Here is a 19,371-nt window from a genome sequence, read left to right on the forward strand (position 1 = left end):
CCTGCTCTCTCTCTCGCTCTCTCTCTCTCTTTCTCTCTCTCTCTCTCTCTCTCTCTCTCTCTCTCTCTCTCTCTCTCTCTCTCTCTCTCTCTCTCTCTCTCTCTCCCCTCCCCCTCTCTCTCTCTCTCTCTCTCTCTCTCTCTCTCTCTCTCTCTCTCTCTCTCTCTCTCTCTCTCCTATGGTGAGTGACTTCTGGACATGGATCTTTGCTGCGGCATATGTTCGCCTGCAACTCCCAGCGTGATGTGCCCTGGCACTGTCATCATGTGCTCGTCCTATGTGCTGACGTCACAGGGACCCTGCGCAGGGCCGAGGAACAGACGTACACTGCCGTAGTCATTTGTCCTTCCTCACAACGATAGAGGAGATCCAAATGCAGTAACACATAACACTGAATTGCAATCATATTGTACGTGTGAGCGTTATTATATCAATGTTGAACGCATTTATATTACATTGTAACACTAAAGTGAGCACAAATTCATTAGTCTGTCTGAATTGTACTGTACTCTGTAATTCTCATGCTAAATGATCTAGTATTATATGCCTTTGACTTGCAGAAAACCAGGACAAAACCTATATTAGGTGATTTTCTTATGTATTCATGCATCCCTACTGAGATTGCAGATTCCCATACAGTTCCTCTGAATACCATCCCAGCCTATTTAGCCCTGTCTAGACAGTTCGTACTGTATCTGTGTCACTGACCCAGGATGCAGAGCAACGAGGTAGAGAAGGACACAAGTAGGTTAAGGATGTGAAGAAAGGAAGGGAGAAAAAGGTTGCTCTACTTTAGAGAAACGAGGTCTGCTGCTGCTGCTGCTCGTCCTGCTTCCCACACCTCTCTTGACCACTGAAACAAAGAGACTCTGGACCCAATCCTAACTTAAGATACATTTAAACATATGCATAAATTATGCGTTCATGTCAACGGGAGATCTAAGATGTAATAAAAACATGTGGGTTACATCCATAAATCTCAAATTAGGATTCGGTCTTAGTCAAAAATCACATGTAATATAGTACATATAAAATCACAATTTGGGTACCGTTGTTTGTATCACAGGAGGTTGGTGACACCTTCTTTGGGGAGGAAGGGCTTGTGGTAACGGCTGGAGCGTAATGGTTGGAATGGTTTCAAATACACCAAACACATGGTTTCCTGTCATGCCTGCCCCCGCTTCCCCTCTGTCATGTCTTTGGCATCATTCAAACTGAAGACTATTTATCGAATAACTCTCTGTAATTATTATTACGTGATTAAACTGATTAATCATGTAACTGTAATTAACTAGGAAGTCGGGACACCAAGGAAAATATTCAGATTATAAAGTTAGAATTTTCCTAATATAACTTTCAGATATATGAATATCTGATCACTTAGTCTTCAAATTAATTAATTATTATTTACCTCATGTTAGTCTCATTCCAAACGTCGTTAATTGTTGGTTATCTGCACGAACCCAGTCTTCACTATGAGTCATCCATACATCAATTGTCTTAAATCATTTATTTACTAACTAAGGAATTCACAGAAATGCATAAACAAACATTAGATAGTTACAAGTAAATGATAGCGGAGTTTCCCTAATGGGATAAACCGGTATCGCAGCTTGGTGGACAAAAAGGGAAGTGGGGGTCAACTGAGATGAGACACTACAAAGTTGATAATTATGACAATTGAAATGCGAATCCTTTGCACATGAACGCTCACTGTTTGTTTCTGTTGGAGAGTTTGTCCGCCCTCTCTCTGTCATGGTTAGAATGGATAGTTCAGAGAGACATTCATTCATGTCCTTATAGAATAAATGTTTTGGCGGTTGTCGGTCTTCGCGTTCAATGATACTGAATTCCTAGCTGCAGGCAAGTAATTAATATCAAAAACTTGTTCTATTCTGTCGATATCGATAGTCTAAGAGTTTAACCACGTGGTATGGTTAAAAGATTCAGCCATCTACTCAAACCTTAAGCTTGGTCTCCTCTCAAACCTTGGCCCTCTTGTTTCTGTTGAGAAATTCTCAAGGTTTGGGTTTTATTTGGAAGAGCAGAAAGGGGCCTGTCCCAGGACGCCAGACCATAACTGTGCTCATGGGCGGTCCTCTGATTTAGTTCAACTCAAAAGGGAATTGAAGTTTCCTTCATTAAACAGTCCAAAATCAAATTACACAATTTCACAAACAGTGTCTTCCTCACTCATTCATCGTATACAACAATTTGATGTAAACCTCATATCTGAGGCAATTATATAAACAACGTTATGGTAATGTGGCCATATTGTCTCCCATGAGTTTCACAAAATTGTACTAAACGAACCAGTTCGTAGCTGGATTCTTCACTGATCTTTTATACCTTCTCCAGAACATAAATGTTGTTCGGACCTCAAGTTCTGTGAGGTGGAAGAAATTCCTTTGTTCTCTCTATGAAAACTCCTCTCTCTCTCTATACTGTGGCCATGAGGAGATCATCTCCTCCAGGAGTTTACGACCTGAGGTCGCAGCAGCCTAAGTGTAGTAGACAGAGAGAGGGGGATGGTGCTCGCTGTACCATGTCATTTTGTTTTTCCCTGTCAAGACGCTGTCCTTGTTTGTTTCTTGTCTATTATCCATTACATTTTCACTCCCTGTACTTGCTTCTCGTCTCCCAGAGTCGGTCCTTACAGTTTCCATGTGTTTGATGCCATTCCATTTGCTCCGTTCCAGACATTATTATGAGCCGTCCTCCCTTCAGCAACATCCACTGGTTTGTAAGTGCATTTCCCCAGTATGTATCTGATTCTGTGTTTGTCCTACATATTTAGGATCTTAATTTGATCACCCTGTTGGTGCAGGAAATGTCCCGTATAGCAGGAAATGCAAACGTGTAGTGTATTCAATGTTTAAAAACGCTTCTAAAGTTTGTAATTACCACTTAAAAATGTCAGACTTGATTTGCCCTAACAAAAAATGTATCAACCTCTACAAAAATGTCCATTAATTATAATCCACACAATAATAATAATTTCCTGTTGCTGCAGGATTATTTTCCAGCTGTGAGAAACTGGTCAAATGAAGATCCTACATCTGTATTTAGTCCTGAGAAGGAAGTGGAGGATAAGGCTGAAGCATCTCTACTGTCGTGTAGTACATAGCAGCTACCAGTCACCCCTGGTTGTAAATCCCCAGTGGGAATGAATGCACCAAAGCCCCCCTTGCGTTTTAACATTCCAGGCAGGCGTGCGTGTTAGCCATGATTGATTGGCAATGGTGAAACAGATTTTATTTAAATTCCATCAGAAGGTGATATATGGCTGCATGCCTCACAGTTAGATTAGAATCCTCTGTTAAGGAAGCTCTCTCTCTGTTCGATGACTGCAGACAGACAACAGACAGACAACAGACAAGCACATTCAGTTGGGTTTGTCTGAATTTGTCCTATACTTCTTGATAAACCCTGTTTGTCCTCACCCACATACATTCCATTGATTGGATTCTTTGTGTCTGCTAGGATATTGATTATGCAATGATTGTTCTAACTTTTTCTAATTGCGAGAAAAAAAAAGGGAATAATAGGTTTCTAATGGGTTATTGTAATTTAGCTAATCAACATGCTAATTGAGCAAAATCTCCTCAGGATAGGAATCTGTTCTCTGTTAATTTTCCCCTTCCTCTTCGAGCGAGATCAAACTCCAGGCTTTCTCAGAGACAACATTGTAAGTGATTGAGTTGGCTTGTCGACCAGCGTGGATGGCGTCCCACTAATCAATCAGTGGTGAGCAATCGCTCAGCCTCATTGAAAAGCTAATTTAAAGGTATCTTAAAGGTTAATATAAATGGCTACATCTGAAGTGGTGACATTTAAGGGGCATCACATTTGAAATGAAGTGCATAAGCACACAAACACATATTGTGAGCATTTATTTCCATATTCTGTAAATTAACTCACTTTTCCATAGGATTGTTTCTTTGAACATTTAAATCACTCTGTTTGGTACTGGCACACATCGTGTAAGTAACATATAGACCAGCCCAAGCCTGGATTTGAGTCCATGGTCCCACCAACAGTTAGTTAATTCTGTGTAACACTAATTGTTCCAGTGCAGACAGTTAAGTTGACTTAAGCCATAGTAAGGATGACATCACTGCACAAGGCTACGCTAGCAGCAAACTACCTCTGTTTCCTGTGGAAAGGTACCATTCATGTTCAGGCTCAGGGACACGAAACAGATGTGCTGATGGACATCACATCCCGCCATACTTGTCTCCACCTGCTCTGGCAAGGGCTGTTGGTGGCCTTGGTTTTTATAAAGACAGAGCTCTTCTAATCAGTCTGAGCCCGTGAGTGCCACCATGCCGTGGGTAAGGCTCTGTGCCAGCCTCTAATGAGATCTGTGCCACTTCAGTTTCTCTCTCTGTCCTCAACTCTGGATCCAACAACATTAAGTGTTCTCTGCTCTGCATATAAGCCTTGTGTTTTGTATCGTACTATTGTTATTACATGATCTAACATTCCTATAACTGATTATAAGCCAAGTCACATGGTCCATGTGTCATTACGAACTAGCCTTCAAAGTCTTGTACATACAGTTAAGTCGCAAGTTTACCTAAAATCAAATACATTTAAACTCAGGTTTTCACAATTCCTGACATTAAATCCTAGCAAATAATTCCTGTCTTAGGTCAGTTAGGATCACCACATTATTTTAAGAATGTGAAATGTCAGAATAATAGCGGAGAGAATGATTTATTTCAGCTTTTACATTCTGACATCACATTCCCATTCTGACATCACATTCCCAGTGGGTCAGAAGATTAAATACACTCAATTAGTATTTGGTAGCATTTCCTTTAAATTGTTTAACTTGGGTCAAATGTTTTGGGTAGCCTTCCACAAGCTTCCCACAATAAGTTGGGTGAATTTTGGCCCATTCCTCCTGACAGAGGTGATGTAACTGAGTCAGGTTTGTAGGCCTCCTTGCTCACACATGCTTTTTCAGTTCTGCCCACAAATCTTCTATAGGATTGAGGTCAGGGCTTTTTGATGGCTACTCCAATACCTTGACTTTGTTGTACTTAAGAGATTTTGCCACAACTTTGGAAGTATGCTTTGGGTCATTGTCCGTTTGGAAGACCCATTTACGACCAAGCTTTAACTTCCTGACTGATGTCTTGAGATGTTGCTTCAATATATCCACATCATTTTCCAATCCGTAGTCTGGCTTTTTTATGGCGGTTTTGGAGCAGTGGCTTCTTCCTTGCTGAGCGGCTTTTCAAGTTATGTTGATATAGGACTCGTTTTACTGTGGATATACATACCTTTGTACCTGTTTCCTCCAGCATCTTCACAAGGTCCTTTGCTGTTGTTCTGGGATTGATTTGCACTTTTCGCACCAAAGTATGTTCATCGCTAGGAGACAGAACGCGTCTCCTTCCTGAGCGGTATGATGGCTGCATGGTCCCATGGTGTTTATACTTGCGTACTATTGTTTGTACAGATGAACGTGGTACCTTCAGGCGTTTGGAAATTGCTCCCAAGGATGAACCAGACTTGTGGAGGTCTTGGCTGATGTCAAGCAAAGAGGCACTGAGTTTGAAGGTAGACCTTGAAATACATCCACAGGTACACCTCCAATTGATTCAAATGATGTAAATTAGCCTATCAGAAGCTTCTAAAGCCATGACATAATTTTCTGGAATTTTCCAAGCTGTTTAAAGGCACAGTCAACTTAGTGTATGTCAACTTCTGACCCACTGAAATTGTGATATAGTGAATTATAAGTGAAATAATCTGTCTGTAAACAATTGTTGGAAAAATGACTTGTGTCACGCACAAAGTAGATGTCCTAAATGACTTGACAAAACTATAGTTTGTTAACAAGAAATTTGTGGAGTGGATGAAAAACTAGTTTTAATGACTCCAACCTAAGTGTATGTAAACTTCGGACTTCAACTGTAGTACACATAGTAATTACCACATACTCTCAATTAAACTGATGCCAACCTTTAGATAATTGCATTTTTACTATTTTATTTATGTTGAATTTGATCATGAATGATTAGCTGTTGTGTTCCCCAGCTTGGCGTAATTAAATGTGTAAATGACCTGCTGGAGGTATTAGCTAGCCAATGACACCCCTTTTATTGCCCATAAGAAGCAATGCCCATGCCCTGATTGCCTAACATGTTTCCTTGAATTAATGTGGCTATTTGACAAGGGAGCAGTCCAGTAATGTGTGGACTGGAATAAGGAAATTCCAATTACAATGACAGCTGTTGGGAGACGAGGTTGCTGGATGTAACCAAGCACAGTGTCTAATACACCAGCCAGTCTGTTGGGCCCTATATTGATTACTGTTTTGTAGATGGACCCGGGTTACTTCTAACAAATACACTTTCCCTCTCAATCATCTCGGCCACACAAAAAGTAAAGATTGAATCAATGAATCAATTTTTGGTTTAGAAAAATGTATCTAAATTCAATTGAGTTGGAACGCATCCATTTTAACCAGCTCTCTATTGAACAGTAACCCCATGAGGATTTGTATGAATGGGAATGCATAATCAAGGTACTGTGAGTCCATGGCCCTGGCCGTCTCCTGTTGTGGAGGAACACGTTTCTCACGTTTATTAAGAAAATCTCACAAACACGAGGGAGAGAAAATCCTATTTGAGCTGTGGATTAACTGATGGAAATCGAGGGTGGCGGTTAGACCTCATATTTTCCACTACTCAGTTCCCTGTGTGCCGCATACTCAAACAGCCAGCTACCAGAGCTGAAATGACTAGAATTGATTAAACATTACAATGCAGCAGTATTCTCTTCTTGCTCTGACCGGCCGAGGTCAGCCAGCCTGCTTTATCACCCTCCATTTTCCCCCGCTGAATAAACGCTTTGTTTATGGTCTCTGGATTGGCGAGCTATGCCCCACCAGTCCTCTGTATCCTCAGCCTACATCAATTTGCATAGAACCAATAAAGATGTGATGCTCATAATGTGCATTCTCTGTCTCTGTGAGTTGTATTATGATGCTGAATACGTGCATTCGCTGTCTCTGTGAGTAGTATTGTGATGCTCATAACGTGCATTCTCTGTCTCTGTGAGTAGTTGTATTATGATGCTGAATACGTGCATTCTCTGTCTCTGTGAGTTGTATTATGATGCTGAATACGTGCATTCGCTGTCTCTGTGAGTAGTATTGTGATGCTCATAACGTGCATTCGCTGTCTCTGTGAGTAGTATTGTGATGCTCATAACGTGCATTCGCTGTCTCTGTGAGTAGTATTGTGACGCTCATAACGTGCATTCGCTGTCTCTGTGAGTAGTATTGTGATGCTCATAATGTGCATTCTCTGTCTCTGTGAGTAGTATTGTGATGCTCATAATGTGCATTCTCTGTCTCTGTGAGTAGTATTGTGATGCTCATAACGTGCATTCTCTGTCTCTGTGAGTAGTATTGTGATGCTCATAACGTGCATTCGCTGTCTCCGTGAGTAGTATTGTGATGCTCATAACGTGCATTCGCTGTCTCCGTGAATAGTATTGTGTTTCTTTGCAAAACGCAGAGCTGTGTTTGTCCTATGGGAAGATTGATGGTGATATAGCTGGAGAATACAGCCATTTCAGTCTAATTAAAGTTTCTCTCTGTGGCTGAGCCCTTTGTGTAACGCTCTGGGAGAAGGATCATTGCTCCTAAACCTATGAGGCTTTACTCTAAAAGCAATTTAACGGCAGTCTAATCTGTATCACAAACATCCCTCTGACAATTTACTGGTGCCAAACTCCAGTGCGTGATGCCAGGTAATACAACATTTCAAATCATTGCACAACTCTATTGACATGAGGGGTCCAACTGTAAACTGTACATTTGTTACCAGCGAATACCAATAGATTTCTCTAGTTGAACATCTTTGTGTCTGGTGGGACCAGAAGTTTAAAAATAGAACAAGGATGAAGTGGCAGAGGCTAACAGGTTTTGATTTTGACCTTCATATTTTAATGAGTGTATTCGATGCAGTATTTGGACATCCCTCTGCTTCCTGGTTTAACACCTTATCTTGTTGTTTCAGTCTTTCTGGCCTAAGACCGCCAGACACATAAAACCCACAGTGTCTGTATGGGCAGCATTAACATTCAGTGAGTTTATAATCATGTGCTGTAAGTCACCTGGAAATGTCAATGTGTGCCTGCTAATGTTCATTATGACTCTGATAATCACCAGACAAATGACGGTTGGCCTGTGTGTGTGTGTGGTGGAGAGCTTTCAAGATCTGAGTGCTTTGCTCACCTTGGAGGACCTGTGTTGTTGAGATTGTTGTTTTGGTTTTATTATTTGTACTGTGAGTTGTGACAGGGGTCTTTCCCAGTTCTTTATTTCACAGTCACTAGAATATAAAGGGTTTAAAACCTCTGATGTAATGAGACTGTGTAGTCATAAACCACACATCAGTTAAGCTGCTACTCTCTACAGCAGTTTGGGGAAACAAATAATGTGGTCTTCAAGGTTATTTCAAAAATAAAAAGAAGATGAACTTAAGCATGTTCCTCAGGCAGCCTAGACACTAGCAGCCAAGTGTCCCCCATCCCAATCCTGGTCACTGACCTTGTGTGGCAGGACCATGGCGGAGCCCCCGCTGATGCCCACGATGGGCACGGCCGTCTGCAGGGCAATGAAGTCCAGGATCTGTGCCACGGCTTCCGAGCCGATGTTGTCTTCAAACACCACACCATGTACGCGGTTGGCCGCCAGTGTGTCACAGATGCGTGTGAGCAGGGCCCGAGGGTTGGTGTTGTTTACCAGCACTGTGATGGGATTCACCTCCAAGGGCAGGTCCATGAAGTTCTCCCTGCTGAGACGCCCCTTGATCTCCTGCTGGTAGGCCGATCCACTGAACACCACCGCCACGTTGACTGCTGGCAAGGGCGTTGCGAAAGGCCGACCTTGGCACCAGGGGGCATTGCAGAGCAGCAATAGCAGCAGTAGCGGCCACCACCACGGGGAGTCGCTCAAGTGGCCTAGACGAACGCCCATCTCAGTCACCTACTGCCTGAGAGAGGGGACGAGGGTGGGGATGAGAGGAGGAGAGAAGAGAGATGAGTAAAGACATTTGTATTAGATACATGGGACCGTTTAGTGTCATTTGTGCAACGTTGTGATAATGCTTAGTAATCCCTCCAGGCAAGCCAACCAAACCAACTGCCTGTAGTTTAGAGACATTTTAGCTTCATCTGTGAGTCATGTGCTTCATGTACAGGTGTGTCTCTATGTAAGCGGCCATGAGTGGTGGGTTGGGTCAGGTGGATGATGAGAGACCCAGGGTACTATTTTTTTGCGTGAGTGTTTGGCGTGCAACACAAGGCAGTGAGCAGGTTGCTGTGCCTGCGGATGGCAGCTGCGGCTCCACTACTGTTGTACTCTGCAGTCGAATACAGCAGATGGTGCCTACTGTTTAATGCAACAAATGGAGAACAAGGATTTACCATTTATCTCTCGTGATGTTTTTACCCCCTCTGAAATAATGCTGCAGAGCTATTCCAATTTAATCTGCAAAACGTCTGAATGCACGGGTATTATGTGCTGTGAATAGGTGGAGACCTGGTTTTGGCCATGGAGGCTGATTTTAACGGCAGCTACATGCTGTATTTCTAAGGCATTGTTTACGGGAAAAACCTAATGTAACTTAACTTGGATGACAGTTTTCCCTTTGAAATGAATTGATATGATCAGTGTTTAAAAACACTGCATTGCTAATAGACTTCAATGCAATTTTCCCAAAGTACAGCGACACAGTGACAGTAACAAAGTTTGTTAAGGGATTCACTTTTAGTTTGAAATCATAAATCCTACATTCATGTTCCAGGTAATGAATAAATGATCAAATCGACCAGAAACTCTTTAGCTTGTTTTGATCTTCCAGATATTTATAGCTGTAGGGCAAAGTAGAAAGAATGATGTATTTCACAATGCAGTTGAATGGAGTTAGATCCTACAGCATTACATTCACCAATCCACGTAATGTCTGGTCAGATACTGTGTCCCTCTGTCAGACAGAGTCATCCTCTATGACTTATCTGTCACACTGCCGCTTGCCGGCCTGACTCTGTGTGGTGTGTGTGAGTGTGTGCATGTGTGTGTGTTATCCTGTCAAGGGGACCTGATTTAGCATGTGTTTGAATCACAGTGGGGTGATTACAATGTAATTCTCAGTATTCCTTGGCAGGTGTCATGGCCCACGGCATGATTGTGTCTCCCTATCAAGACATGTAGGATAGCTGGGGACCCACTGCAGTCCCCATTCCTCAACCCCTGCCTGACAGAGGGAATGGGACGAGGGGCTTGTGTTAGCATAGATGGAGTGTACCAGTAAACTGGCGTGACGTTCCCATGGGGTAATTGGTTGGACTACAGTGATAATATAGTCTCCACTCTGAAAAGCTGCCTCCCAGAGGACCGTAGGGATTTCTGCATCGCATTGCTGGTCAGGGACCTTATCAGCAGCACATGGCTGAGAAAGGACCATTATAGATTGTCATTAGTAGTGGAGCAGCCTAGAATACCAATGATAGTACGGCTGCTGAGAATGGAAAGGCATTATGAAAGTTTCTAGATATTGACTATGTCAAAACATGATGGATTTGTTGTGCTGATTGACCTACATATTTTCCTTTTATGACATCATTGCCGAGTTTCCTCTGTCATAAAAATAGGCAATATTTCTGTCATTGATCATGCAGGCTGATTGATAATCCCTTAAATTGTTAAGAACACAGAGCAGGAATGTATTGCTTTCCTTCAATGACATTACCCATGTCTTTTCCGGCCATTGTATGATGGAACACGTTAGGGTTAATGTCTTTGAGGAGGATCTCATTAAAAGAGCTTGACCTTCCACATGTTTAATCAAGGCAGTGAAACAGCTGAGGTGGATGTCTGAAGGTCACCTACATGGGTGGATTACTGTGGTAAAATGGGGATGTGGAATTAAACACAACAGCCAATGAGTCATCATCGACTTAATCAGATGACTTATGTTTGTCGATATGCCCCCTATTACCAAGGTGTATTCCAAACAGACACACAGCTATCGGGAGGTAATTACAGCACAGTGGAAACATTGATTTGACCATCTAGCCCAATTTGACCTTGCTGACAACAAAAGTGGAACTCACACCACTGTGATTTGCAATAACGCTGGGCAATATAGTCAAGAAACCTGTTCAAAGTTGTTGAACATTGCAGTCGTTCTGTAGCTTGGTCACAACCCAAAGTCTCCAAAACACAGGAAAGAGGCTTTTATTACTGTGCTACATGGAGCTAAATCCACCCCCAAACTCGTACAATGGCTTGAGGCTTTATTCCAATGTTAGGGATCAAAACTCACTGTGGATATTTATTTTAGTCAGGGATATTGTAATAGAAAATGCAGGTCTGGGTACATCATTTACACTGTTTTATATGTAGATCTTTTTTCAGAACACAATTTATTTGGTTCTTAAGCCCGGTTGGAACAGATGAGTGGTAAATACTGTAGTTTGGGACCATGGGAAAGAAACAGGTCGCTGTTTACGTCATGATGCAGTAATGAAAAGCTTGTTTTAGGACTTTTGTGTCATGTTGAGTCAGTAGAAACAAATAAAATCCCACTGTGAAACTATTGACCATGAACAGAAGCATACTCTATTACAATATATCTATGATACTCTAAGTATGCAAACAGTCATTACTGTGAGACATGCAGGTATTGGGAGAAGATGTGCCTGAAGGAGATTTTCCCCAATCTACACAGACAAGAGATCATTGTTTTCTACGCTATGACCTCTGTAATCTGGGGTTGGATTTTGGAATGCACTGCCATGTCAAATTATTTGCTCTCGAGAGTTGTAATCTCTGTGAATCTGCAAGTCCCCAATTTTCAGCGCCTGGATTTGATATGTGTTAGTTGTCTGCTCGAGTTTTCACCGCTCCAGCTCCCAGCCTCCTATCAGTGGGAATGTGTTCAGCTTAGCGACCTCTCTCTCTCACTTGACTCTGCCCAAGTCACCGCTGGCTGGCGCGAGGGCACACAGACCAGATTAGATCAAAGCTTCTGCCACTGTTCCAGTCTGGCACTTAGAAGGGCTCAGACCGTTTCCCCATGCACCGTTACTACTGAGCAAATCCCTTGTGTGACCGCAAAGATTATGCCATGCCTTTTTAAAACTGTCATCCAGCTAAAAGTGTTAGGGAGAGGGAAATGACAGAGTGAAACAGATACCAGATCTAACTACGTGACAGTTGATATTCTATCTCTGTTTAATGGCAGACAGTTCTAACAGAATCCTTCAAGATCTTCACCTTGGCTTTCAGACCAGATGGGTTTACAATGAGGAATTGCTTAGCTCCCTCTCGTGGGTGAGTTGGTTAAAGCAGTTCCCTTAGAATATCAGTTGTCCTCTGCTGTTTCCTTATCAAACCAGAGAAGCAAATTATTTCCGTCCCTGTCCCACTTCTCTTATGTAGTCTGTGGGAGAACTGTCTCTACTGTAACACATGTGACTAAATAACAGGGGTCAAGGGTTACATGTGTTATTGTATTAACACCTGCCAGATGTGTTTTGTTTTGTTTGGACTGGCCTGAGAAATTACATGATTTTCTTTTTGTTGAATTTTTACCCCTTTTTCTCCCCAATTTCGTGGTATCCAATTGTTGTAGTAGCTACTATCTTGTCTCATCGCTACAACTCCTGTACGGGCTCGGGAGAGACGAGGGTTGAAAGCCATGCGTCCTCCGATACACAACCCAACCAAGCCGCACTGCTTCTTAACACAGTGCGCATCCAACCCGGAAGCCAGCCGCACCAATGCGCCTGAGGAAACACCGTGCACCTGGCCACCTTGGTTAGCGCACACTACGTCCAGCCCGCCACAGGAGTCGCTGGTGTGCGATGAGACAAGGACACCCCTACCGACCAAGCCCTCCCTAACCCGGGCAACGCTAGGCCAATTGTGCGTCGCCCCACGGACCTCCCGGTCGCGGCCGGTTACGACAGAGCCTGGGCGCGAACCCAGGGACTCTGATGGCACAGCTGGCGCTGCAGTACAGCGCCCTTAACCACTGCGCCACCCAAAATGAAATGATTTTAGTTTTACACCTTTTCAGCTATTCCTTTGTCCTAAAGGTGATTGGTTGAAAGTCAGCTGAGATGACACATTTATTTACTTACAGTGTTACTATTATCACATCTGTTCAGGAGCCTCTGCTCAGACATGACTGCACTCTCCTCATGCCCAATTCCCAGCCCTGCTCAATATCTTAAGACCATAGTGGTACAGTAAGTACATCTGGTTGTGGGGTGGGGGGTTGTTGTGCTCGTCACTGCTGACGTAAGGGCTCATTTCCTATTCAGTGCATGAAACTGCTGCTAAGACTTACACCTGTCTCATCCTGGGCACAGTTTGATCAATATGCTCCAAGGCTTGGAGAGGCATGCTGGTGCCTCGTGGCTCTCTGCTGGTAACTTTACCTCTTCTCTTGATTTTCATCAATGAAACATCAGCAGACCAGCCCAATGTTTAACACCTATCACATTTTAGACTTGATTAAAGAAACCTTATAATTTGTAGGTACTCAACAATGGGTTAACATGAAAAAGACATACTTACATTAAATCCTATTAGAATTCCTTTATAATAAACCCTTTCAAGTCTAATCAGTATAAATCTCCTTTTCATTCCCATATATTATGCATGTGTTCAGTATTAAGGATTAGTTTAACCCTACACAGTGTAATTTACAATTTGACCTTCGCTAAGGTCTGCCAACTATTTCATCCGATCATTATGGTCACAGTTCATTTCCCATTCACCTGTGATTATGGGTTTAGCTAAGCCATGAAGATAAAATACTGTCATTCTAATCCCCAAAAATCCATTACCTTTCAACTAATCTGGTAATTCATGAGCATTTTTTACACTTAAACAGGAATAATAAAATGCTTTTGTGAAAACAGTGAATCGGCTTCTTCCAGTCATGCATTGTCGAGTAAATTAGAATCAATTAGGCTTTTACTGTTGAGTATCCTCTCAACTCCTATTCATTGGCCCTCACTGCTACCGTGGTTTCCAGACTCTGTTTAGCTCGGCTCTATCTAAAGAGCTTTGTGGACCATCTGATAAACAAAACAATACTTGTAGCCAGAACCCAGGCTTTAGCTGCGACCCAGGAGGATATAGCTGCGACCCAGGAGCATATACTGTAGCTGCAACCCAGGAGGATATACTGTAGCTGCAACCCAGGAGGATATACTGTAGCTGCAACCCAGGAGGATATACTGTAGCTGCGACCCAGGAGGATATACTGTAGCTGCGACCCAGGAGGATATACTGTAGCTGCGACCCAGGAGGATATACTGTAGCTGCGACCCAGGAGGATATACTGCTGCGACCCAGGAGGATATACTGTAGCTGCAACCCAGGAGGATATACTGTAGCTGCGACCCAGGAGGAGCTATACTGTAGCTGAGACCCAGGAGGATATACTGTAGCTGTGACCCAGGAGGATATACTGTAGCTGCGACCCAGGAGGATATACTGTAGCTGCGACCCAGGAGGATATACTGTACTGTGACCCAGGAGGATATACTGTAGCTGCGACCCAGGAGGATATACTGTAGCTGCGACCCAGGAGGATATACTGTAGCTGACCCAGGAGGATATACTGTAGCTGCGACCCAGGAGGATAGCTGTGACCCAGGAGGATATACTGTAGCTGCAACCCAGGAGGATATACTGTAGCTGCGACCCAGGAGGATATACTGTAGCTGCGACCCAGGAGGATATACTGTAGCTGCGACCCAGGAGGATATATACTGCGACCCAGGAGGATATAGCTGCGACCCAGGAGGATATACTGTAGCCCAGGAGGATATACTGTAGCTGACCCAGGAGAATATACTGTTGCTGCGACCCAGGAGGATATACTGTAGCTGCGACCCAGGAGAATATACTGTAGCTGCGACCCAGGAGGATATACTGTAGCTGCGACCCAGGAGGATATACTGTAGCTGCGACCCAGGAGGATATACTGTAGCTGCGACCCAGGAGGATATACTGTAGCTGCGACCCAGGAGGATATACTGTAGCTGCGACCCAGGAGGATATACTGTAGCTGCGACCCAGGAGGATATACTGTAGCTGCGACCTAGCCTGGGTCCCGGTCCACCATCTGGGGAACACTTAACTAGTCCATTGCCAATAACATGGCTCCCTCATTGTGATGTTAAGTAATGTAATATCAAGCTGGATCTATAATCCTCAGTGCCAAAAGCCTCTGCCTCTTTTTTCAATACTTTAGACAACATTCAATATACGCTATATTGCACATCATATAATATTACCTGTATTCCTGATACTACTACAGCTACACATGTCACGTTCTGACCTTAGTTCTTTTGTTATGTCTTTGTTTTAGGTTGGTCAGGGCGTGAGTTCGGGTGGGTTGTCTATGTTCGTTTTTCTATGTTGTGTTTTGTGTTTGGCCTGGTATGGTTCTCAATCAGAGGCATGTGTCATTAGTTGATTGTTTCCTGTTTTGTTGTTCGTGTCACCATTCAGGACTGTTTCGGTTTTCGTTTTCATTCACTTTGTTATTTTTGTATTTTGTCGTGTTCAGTGATTATTAAAGTATCATGGACACTTACCACGCTGCGTATTGGTCCGATCCTTGCTACTCCTCCTCAGACGAAGAGGAGGAAATCCGTTACAGAATCACCCACCAACCAAGGACCAAGCAGCAGCAGAAATCTCTGGACTCATGGACATGGGAGGAGATTCTGGACGGAGAAGGACCCTGGGCACAGGCTGGGGAATATCACCACCCCAAAGCAGAGCTGGAGACAGCGAAAGCTGAGCGGCGGTGGTATGAGGAGGCAGCACGGCAGCGCGGCTGGGACGAGAGGCAGCCCCAAAAATGTATTGGGGGTGGCACACGGGGAGTGTGGCTAATTCAGGTAGGAGACCTGAGCCAACTCCCCGGGCAGGCACCGTGTTGTGCCGTGAGGCGCACGGTGTCCCCGGTGCGCAGGCATAGCCCGGTGCGTTACATCGCAGCGCCTCGTATCAGCTGGGCTAGAGTGGGCATCGAGCCGGGTGCCATGAAGCCGGCTCAACGCGTCTGGTCTCCAGTGCGTCTCCTCATGGCACCAGCCCTATGCACGGTGTCCCCGGTTCGTCAGCACAGCCCAGTGCGGTCTGTTCCACCTCGCCGCACTGGCCTGGCTAGGAGGAGTATCCAGCCAGGTAAGGTTGTGCAGACTCGGTGCTCGAGACCTCCAGTGCGCCTTCACGGTCCGGTCTATCCGGTGCCTCCTCCACGCACCAGGCCTCCGGTGGCAGCCCCACGCACCAGGCTGTCTCTCCGTCTCCTTCCTCCAGGTGTTCCCGCCTGTCCAGCGCTGCCAGTCCCCCTCCTGTCCAGCGCTGCCAGAGTCTCCCTCCTGTCCTGAGCTGCCGGAGTCTCCCGCCTGTCCTGAGCTGCCGGAGTCTCCCGTCTGTCCTGAGCATTCGGGACCCGTTGCTAGGGTCCCCAGTCTGAGGTCGGCGGCGAGGGTCGCTGTTCGAAAGGTGCCACGGATGCGGGTTAAGAAGCGGGTAAAGACTATGATGGAGTGGGGTCCACGTCCCGTGCAAAAGCCGCCACCGCGGACAGACACGTCGGTTTTCATTTTCATTCACTTTGTTATTTTTGTATTTTGTCGTGTTCAGTGATTATTAAAGTATCATGGACACTTACCACGCTGCGTATTGGTCCGATCCTTGCTACTCAGACGAAGAGGAAATCCGTTACAATACAAGGATAAAACAAAGCACTCTGAGAATATTTTGACTTGATATAGTCAATAGTTTAGTTCACAGAAGTATTACTGTTAAGTGACATTTGTTTCCTGCCTTTTCAGATGGTGACCAAAACAAATGGGGGAAGCAGCTTTGTGACAATACTGCACAAGGATAAAAACAACAGAATACTAGATAAGCCACACTCACAGAGTGCTTATATTCTATTTCCACTAACAGAACAACATGGTAGCTTGAGAGTTAGTATTTTCTCTTAAAGACAACTTAGCCTTTAGACATGCTGCCTCATCTAGTAGGATGTGACTTTGACATATCTGCCATGTCTCAAATCAGACACATGCACCTGCTTGTCCCCTCCACCAAGACGTAATGGCTTGTATTGTTGTCACATTTTATCTAGGTCAATATTCAACTCAATTTTACATCCCGATGCCAGGTGTCACCACAATATTGGATGCAGTGCAAGGTGAGTCCCTCTAAGCTTTGACTCTATGTCTGGTGATTTGATCATCATGGGCCCTAGTGGAGCGCGGACAGGGCCTGTCAACCTGTCATATCCCTGACACCTCCATGTAGATTTACTTCTTTAGTCCTGATGAAATTATTCTCCATATCATGGCCTCATAATAAACTGTAGCTATAGGCTGTCATAGTAAAAATGTATCCTACTGTCCAATATTCAGCCCCATGTTCCCTCTACCCTACCTGCTTCCATACACTGATCTCCCAGTCTGCATGTTTCCAATCCCAGCAGCCTCTGATTTATCTCTCACCCCATGACCCCGGGGAAGAAAATCACATCAAACTGATACACTCAATGATATTAGTTTATGTCACCATCCAAATCAAGATCCCTGCTCTGCTTTGCTCTCCTAAGCCACAAGCATGCTGGACATAATTCATACATGCTGTTGCAAGTGTACATGACAAGTGAATGATCCGCCGTGGAATAAAAACCCAATAAATCTGAGAGTAATGATCTCTCTAACCGTCTCTGCATGGGGGGAGTTTTGGAGATAGGTTTCTCCTAACATGCCTGTGCTTTAAATCAGAAATCCACAGGTTGTGGGCGACCCCATGCCGCCTCACTTCTTGTGTAGTGTTTTCACTTTGAACTGAAAAAGCAAGTCGAGCCCTGAGCCGCCATGGTCTGGCCTTCTTTGCGCTACTTGAATGGCCCTGCTGCCCCGGAGCTGGAGAGGAAGTCATTTACAACCTAACGTTACCACTGCCAGAAACAAACACAGTAGATGAAGCAAACATAATTCTATGTTCTTGGATCTGAATCAACTCGACCCCAAAAAATAAAAAGAAGCGAGAAAAAGACTGCTCAAGACCAATCCATAAACCGGAAAAACATTGGAACTGCCCTATCCCATCTGGACAAGATGTTCATAATGCTGTTCATTGACTGTAGCTCAGCATTCAACACCAGAGTACCCTCTAAGCTCATCATTAAGCTTGGGGCCCTAGGGTCTGAACCCCGCCTTGTGCAACTGGGTCCTGGACTTCCTGACGGGTTGCCCCCAGGTGGTGAAGGTAGGAAACAACACTTCCACTTCGCTGATCCTCAACACAGGGGCCCCACAAGGGTGAGTGCTCAGCCCCCTCCTGTACTCCCTGTTCACCATGACTGCGTGGCCACGCAAGCCTCCAACTCAATCATCAATTTTGCAGACGACACAACAGTAGTAGGCCTGATTACCAACAATGACGAGACAGCCAGCAGGGAGGTGAGGGCCCTGGGAGTGTGGTGCCAGGAATATAACCTCTCACTCAACATCAATAAAACAAAGGAGTTGAATGTGGACTTCAGGTAACAGCAGACGGAGCACGCCCCTATCCACATCGACGGGACTGCAGTGGAGGTGATTCCTTGGCGTTCACATTACTGACGATCTGAAATGGTCCACCCACACAGACAGTGTGGTGAAGAAGACAGAACAGTGCATCTTCAACCTCTGGAGACTGAAGAAATTTGGCTTGGCCTCTAAAACAAACTTTTACAGATGAGATCATCCTGTCCAATTGAGAACATCCTGTCGGGCTGTATCGCCGATTGGTAGAGCAACTGCACCGCCCACAACCACAGGGCTCTCCAGATGGTGGTGAGGTCTACCCAACGCATCACCGGGGGCAAACTACCTGCCCTTCAGGACACCTACAGCACCCGATGTCACAGGAAGGCCAAAAAGATCATCAAGGACAAAACAACCCCAGCCATGGCTTGTTGGTGCATCAAAGCTGGGACCGACAGATTGGTAAAAAACAACTCAGACTGTTAGATAACTATCACTAGCCGGCTTCCACCCGGTTACGCAACATTGCACCTTAGAGGGTGCTGCTCTATATACATAGACTTGGAATCATTACCCACTTTAATAATGGAACACTAGTCACTTTAATAATGTTTAAATAATGTTTACATACTGCTTTACTCTTCTCATATGTATATACTGTATTCTAATTTACTGTATTTTAGTCAATGCCACTCCGACAAAGCTCAATCTAATATTTATATATTTCTTAATTCCATTCTTTTACTTGTAGATTTGTGTGTATTGTTG

General features: G+C 44.3%; 1 protein-coding gene across 1 annotated transcript in view; it reads right to left on the reverse strand.

Annotated features, from left to right (window-relative positions):
* LOC118364670 (glutamate receptor ionotropic, NMDA 2C) overlaps positions 1 to 19,371 on the reverse strand; it is a 93,890-nt gene that overhangs the window by 53,628 nt on the left and 20,891 nt on the right. Inside the window, exon 2 of the mRNA XM_052491344.1 lies at positions 8,576 to 9,020. Coding sequence (XP_052347304.1) covers positions 8,576 to 9,004 — 429 coding nt within the window. The 5' untranslated portion in view covers positions 9,005 to 9,020. The remainder of the gene's footprint in view (positions 1 to 8,575; positions 9,021 to 19,371) is intronic.

This window comes from Oncorhynchus keta, chromosome 32 (genome assembly GCF_023373465.1).
Source record: "Oncorhynchus keta strain PuntledgeMale-10-30-2019 chromosome 32, Oket_V2, whole genome shotgun sequence".
Classification (NCBI taxonomy): Eukaryota; Metazoa; Chordata; class Actinopteri; order Salmoniformes; family Salmonidae; genus Oncorhynchus; species Oncorhynchus keta.